General features: G+C 38.3%; 1 protein-coding gene across 1 annotated transcript in view; it reads left to right on the top strand.

Annotated features, from left to right (window-relative positions):
- Nucleotides 1–1142: 1142 nt before the first annotated feature.
- Nucleotides 1143–6627, top strand: part of LOC131931013 (uncharacterized) — a 19720-nt gene continuing 14235 nt past the window's right edge. Inside the window, exons 1-7 of the mRNA XM_059287693.1 lie at nucleotides 1143–1200; nucleotides 2425–2508; nucleotides 3395–3614; nucleotides 4821–4979; nucleotides 5747–5842; nucleotides 6193–6248; nucleotides 6374–6484. Of these exons, the coding sequence (XP_059143676.1) occupies nucleotides 2439–2508; nucleotides 3395–3614; nucleotides 4821–4979; nucleotides 5747–5842; nucleotides 6193–6248; nucleotides 6374–6484 (712 nt within the window). The 5' untranslated portion in view covers nucleotides 1143–1200; nucleotides 2425–2438. The remainder of the gene's footprint in view (nucleotides 1201–2424; nucleotides 2509–3394; nucleotides 3615–4820; nucleotides 4980–5746; nucleotides 5843–6192; nucleotides 6249–6373; nucleotides 6485–6627) is intronic.

Below are 6627 nucleotides of genomic sequence, written 5' to 3'. Positions count from 1 at the left end.
TTGGAAAAATACATTGAAAGGTTGAGGGGGGTGCTAATAGAAAGTTTGAGAGGAGGGTGCAAATCAAAATCTCGAGGGGGGTGCAAATCGAAAGGTTGAGGGGGGGGGTGCAAATCGAAAAGTTTGTCCCCGGGCGCCGGGAAGGGTCGCTACGCCTCTGGTCTCAAACACTTAACACAGAAACTTGCGTCACCTGAGAATATATTCCTTATGTTGGTTTGTTTTATAGATGGTACATCATCACTAGCCTTGCTATACTAACACCTGTAATGAACTGTCTAAGAAAAATATTAAGTTTTTAGATCATTCACTTGTAACGAACATATGAAATAAATTACTTTTTTTCAAAATTATTGAAATTAGTGGAGAGTGTGTGTTACTGCCGACCTTCAATAATATAGAAAACAGTACGTTTTATAGGGAAAACAGATATGTCAAGGGAAGAGGTAGGGTGGGGGGGGGGGGGGTAGGAGAAGCCGTCACAACAAGACTAAAGAACTGATGTCAGTTAACATCCTAACTGCTCTGGACACATGTGGTCAAGCACCAGTTGTGGATAAGCCACATTTGGAAAAACCACATCAGGTCATAGAACATCTGGTCAAAAAAAACTGTGGATAAAAATCTTCTGTTAAAAAAAATATTATCAAAAACATTTGGTCTGAAAACTTAAGTTAAAAGCTTTAAAAAATCTTTGTTAAAAAATCTGGTCAAACATTAACCATTTTTATCAATACGTGTTTTCCACTGCATGTGTATATAAGTAGTTTATTCTGTCAATAACATATATAAATACAATCGGATGTGACATATTTTGAAATACTCCGAAACCATTTCATTCAATAATCTAGCTACCCACGCTTTTCTTAGCAAGTATATAAATAGTGGTAAATTATATTGAAGGAAATACACAAAACATCTTTAAACGCTTTTTTATAAACTTTTAAAATAGTTTGTTTAATCTCAATTGCTAAAAATAGTTCTTATTTCGCGTCTTTTAAACGGTGAACTTATTTTACTTGATAGTGAACGCCAAAATATCTAGATCTACCTTGGCTTTAGCATTATCGAAATATCCTACACATGATTTAGATTTTAAAGTGTAGATGCAAGAAGATTAATGAAAGACAAGTATCTCCGTGTTCATGAATTCTAACGTAATACACTTTGATCTTGTACTTTTTAGAATTTCAAACTGATGTAAGCAGTCAGTCATTTATAGATAATAATTAAAACGAGCCGACCCGCAGCGTATCATACGCCGCTATTTAGTTGTTTTATTTTCTACTTTTCAGTAATTCATAATTTGTGAATTCGACAGTACCAATGCTGCCACTGAAAATATTTGCAGCCTCCTCTTAGTTATTTCTTAGTTACCTCCTGTAAGTTTAAAATCGAACTAAATTATCTGCCCCTAATAGAAACCCGGCTCTACGGCTCTACGTTTTATAAACATTTAGCTTTGTAAAAATTTAGCGTGACCACAGCTCACCAGACAATGTGGGGGTGGGGTGGGGGTGATAGTTATAGAGAGAAAGAGGGGGGACTGCAAGGAGGCGATTGCAGCTTGTTTTCTAACGGCTCCCAGAAGAGAATTATATATATAGATAATTATTTAAACATGTTCATAAATATCAACACAATGACTTGAAGTAGTGACATTGAATTGTTTAGGTTATTTTCCGACTGATTGTAAAAAAAAAAAAAAAAACTCAATTGTGTATTATTTGTGCAGGATCAAAATATAGAATCTATTATTAGATCTATATAATTAATATCTTTATTCACTAAACAATAAATAAACATAGGTTGAAACAGTGTAAACTTTTGTTGTCCCACATCGTTGCTAAAAATAAAAACAAATTGTTGTGGGAATTTCCGAAAATGAGCGCAAAAATTATTGAATTGACAAGATGTATTCTCTACTAAGTCACGACATCACAAACCAACTTGTCGTAATGTAGTATCATTTTGTATTACTTTTGTATCACTTGAGACTTGGTGGACTAGGAAACCAAGTCCACAGACGACTGGAAATTAAATTAAATAACAAGATGAGACATCAAAGTTAAAGCTGCCTTTTTAAAACAGAGATGTTTTAATATTCGATGTTAACTAGCTATCAAACGTTAACGTTAATCCAATTGTTAATCCCATTGTTAATCCCATTGTTAATCCCATTGTTAATCCAATTGTTAATTCAATTGTTAATCCAATTGTTTCCCGTTCATGCTCAATTACTTACAGTTATGGTTACCATATTTTTTAATTAATCTTACATTAATGTTAACACGATTTTTAATCAATCTTTCAGATGTGTTAACCAGATTTAAATTAATCTTACAGTATGTTTACTATATTTTAAATTAATCATAAAGTAATGTTTACCATGTTTTTAATTAATCTTACACATGTATTCACCAGATTATATTTGGCAGATGTGGTGGGTGACCTCCCTTATTTTAACTCTCTGCCACTATGTGTGTTCCTATGAGGACAAGTTTAAATGTAAGTGAACGGCTATAGTGAACACATCTATATATATATATATATATATATACATATATATATATATATATATATATATATATATATATATATATATATATATATATATATATATATATATATATATATATATATATATATATATCAACATTAGGAAAAGAACATTTTATATAAAACATACAAATTGCAAGTAAAAGGACTTGTACAATTTTATTAAACTTAAACTTCCTGCTCGCTCTCCCTATCTCAAATGTTTCGGGCTAATGGAATTATGTGGCCCAGTGTAGACCGCTAGACTGCTAACCAGGAAGTCTCGGGTTCAAGTCAGTAGAGTCCACCCTACGTGTGACAGGTACCAGGGGCGTAGCGAGGGGGGGGGCGGGGGTGCGGACCGCACCGGGTGACACCATTTAGGGGGGTGACACCAAGGCAAAAAATAGCAAAATATATAGAGAAAAACTCGAGGGGGGGGGGTGCAAATCGAAAGTTTGAGGGGGGGGGGGGGGTGCAAATCGAAAACTTGAGGGGGGTGCAAATCGAAAGTTTGAGGGGGGAGGTGCAAATCGAGTTTGTCCCTGAGAAGGGTCTCTATGCCTCTGGGGGGGGGCGACACCATTAAGTGCCGCACCGGGTGACACCCGACCTCGCTACGCCACTGACAGGTACCTAACTCAAGGGAAGGTAAAGGTGGCTGGACATCGTGCTGACCACACTATCCCTTCATATACCGAGGGCGAACCCTACTTCACTTGCCCCTTGGACCGTCACGTTTAAGAAGGGATCTATACTTTTTCAAGTTCCGCTAGCTACTCCTTATATAAGCTGACGATAACTCAATATAGTTTCTAGTTGTCTAAACCCAATGTATGTTTTGTTTCAAATTCAGCGTCGACAACCTTTTCCGACTACTACATCCTTGGTGTTCCCAAATACGAGAACGCTGTTGTCGAGTTTTACATGTCCACGATGTTGGTGGTACCGTTCCAGATAGATTTCAGAGTGAAGAAATTTGTGCCTGAAGGGGACAGAAAAGTGTTGGTGGTCACAACTACACACGTCTTTGTGAAAAAGTTTGAGCTTGCAGTGTTTGAGATGGATCTGAATGCGTAAGTGATAGAAGTACAAATAAAACGTTAGTTGTTGATACGCTAAGCCCACTTCTTTGTGTAGTTTTAGAAAGCTTCAACACCAAAGTCGTTGCATGTCAGTGCTTGTAGGAATAGTTAAGAGTGTAGTTGTGGGAGTCGATGCAAGCCTGTAGTCGTAGGAGTCGATGAGAGTCAGTACTTGTAGGAGTCGATGAGAGTCACTATTTGTAGGAGTCGAAGAGAGTCAGTAGTTGTAAGGTTCGATGAGAGTCAGTACTTGTAAGGTTCGATGAGAGTCAGTACTTGTAGGAGTCGAAGAGAGTCAGTACTTGTAGGAGTCGAGGAGATTTAGTACTTGTAGGAGTCGAAGAGAGTCAGTACTTGTAGGAGTCGATGAAAATCCCTAGTTGTAGGAGTCAGAGTCAGTAGTTGTAAGGGTCGATGAGAGTCAGTACTTGTAGGAGTCGATGAGAGTCAGTACTTGTAGGAGTCGAAGAGAGTCATTAGTAATCGACCCTACAATCTCAAATTTAAATTGTCTACCATACAACTGGCCTGACTATCTAATTGGGTTGGATCTCTAACATGGGTTGGATATCTAACACGGGTTGGATATCTAACACGGGTTGAATATCTAACATGGGTTGGATATCTAACACGGGTTGTATATCTAACATGGGTTGGATCTCTAACACGGGTTGGATATCTAACATGGGTTGAATATCTAACACGGGTTCAAAAAAAAACTCTCCAGAGCGTGGTTGGGTCGTTAAAGCTCATGGTTGCTAAACTGAAGAGTCCTGAGTTCGAAACTCCGGGCAGATGGGACTTGACAGCTGGTTTAAAGCAACTCACGTTAGGTGACAAAACTCCAAAATCAAACAACTGCTGCCTTGTCGTTTGTTCTTGGTTGGACAAAGGCTATGGAAGCAAATCCAAAAAGAAAAGCGGGCTGTAATTGGTATCAACGGCATATATCACATGTAACAAAGACATCTAATATTTAATAGGGCTGGTAAGTAGGTCACCAACCAGTTCTACTGCTCAATAAACACTGCATGAGCCATAGAACTGGTTGGTGACCTACTTACCGGCCCTATTGTGTTAGAGGAAGCCCCGTGCAATTAAGAAGAAGAAAAATACCCCTGGGTATGGTAATGTACAACCCGATGCCATCCCGGTTTTCAGTTGAATTTGACTTCATCTCATTCTATTTCCTCTAAGAGAGGAACTCAAGTCCATCGTCTGTATAAGCCAGAATTGGATGCAGACGTTCAGCGTCACGATGGTGTTCGTAGACAAAACCACAGGGTACTGGAGCGACTCCATCCTCGCCACCCCTGTCTCCATGTTTAACAAAGCGGCCTATGTGCCAAATTTTCGGTAAGTTTGAACTAAGATCGGGGTCGGCGTGGTCGAGTCGGTAAAGCTCATGGTTGCTAAACCGAAAAGTCTCGAGTTCGAACCCTCGGGCAGATGAGGCTCGTTAGCTGGGGACAGCCACTCTTCTAGGAGAGACAACTCCAAAATTAAACAACTGCTGCCTTGTAGTTTGTTCTTGGTTGGACAAAGGCTATGGAAGCAAATCCAAAAAATAAAGCAGGCTGAAATCGGAGTCAATGGCCTCAATGGGGCATAACCAGTTGACACGTAACGCTTAATTGTGTTGGAGGCGTGGTCGAGTCGGCAAAAAGCTAATTGTTGATAAATGTGAACAAAGTCTCGAGTTCAAACCCACTTGCAGATAAATCGCGATCCCCTCCAACACTAATAATTAAGAACGAAGAAGAAAGAAGAAGAAGAACTAAGATCACTAGCATTTGCAAGCACAATCATGCTTGACGTTATCAGAACTCATGTCATTAACGTATTGTGAGACGGGATGGTTGGATGGTAGACCATACGACAGCTGAGCCGAAAGTCTCGAGTTCGAATACCGGGTTTCATGTAAATAATCAACATAGCTCTAACAAATACTTGACTCGCGTTGGGGGAAAGAAAAAGACGTCTAGGCATAGTGACGACCACACTATTCATTCATAAGGTGACTGAAACACGCGAACTCTACTTCACCTGCCTTTTGGACCGTCAAAAGGCAATCGTTAAACAGTTGTTGTAATCATGGCGCTAATGAAATTTTTTGAACATAGTCCAACAGGTTTCCAGTTCATCGTCATGACTGATGGATTTATTTCGGATATAATTGTTTCTAATTATAACACTCGAATTCATGCTTGGCTTAATGGGTAAGCTACTTTAACATAGTACAGTTTTTTTTATACTTTTATACATCTTTTATACTTCTTTTATACTTCTTTTATACTTTTATACTTGCATACTTACATACTTACATACTTGCATACTTGCATACGTGCATACTTGCATACTTTTATACTCGCATACTTGCATACTTGCATACCTACATACTTGCATACTTTTATACTCGCATACTTGCATACTTGCACACTTGCATACTTGCATACTTACATACTCGCATACTTGCATACTTGCATACTTTTATACTAGCATACTTGCATACTTGCATACTTGCATACTTGCATACTCGCAAACTTTCAAATATCATTTTTTTTCTCAGTGAGGAGTTTCTTATATTTGATGGCTTTTGTTTTGAAACTTCTGAAACAGACCATGGTAAATATTAATTGTTAAAGTATAGTTCTTATACAGGCTTGCACGTGAAATTTCTTTTGTAACTTAATTCCAAATGAATGTATTGCATAGTTTATTGTGCTAATCAATCTACATTGGTGTTGTAGCTTTTTTTATAGGTGTTGATCGAAGAAAATACAGTGCATTCGGTGTAATTGTGGCGCCCTGTAACTTACAGAGAAGGCTAGACACAAATAACAGCACAAATATCTTCATGTGTGAGTTAAATCGGGAAGTGCTTGTTCGTGTGCATATGAGCGTGTGTGTGGGTGTGCTTATCTGTGTTTTTATGTCTGTATGTCCATGTCAAGAAGCGGACCTGTACGTGGATGTGGATGTCAATGTATATGAGCATGTGTAT

This window comes from Physella acuta, unplaced genomic scaffold, assembly GCF_028476545.2.
Source record: "Physella acuta isolate Inbredline_101_S28 unplaced genomic scaffold, ASM2847654v3 ptg001876l, whole genome shotgun sequence".
Taxonomy (NCBI): Eukaryota; Metazoa; Mollusca; class Gastropoda; family Physidae; genus Physella; species Physella acuta.
The sequence above is the reverse complement of the archived record's forward strand: the minus strand, read 5'-3'. Positions and strand labels throughout refer to the sequence as shown.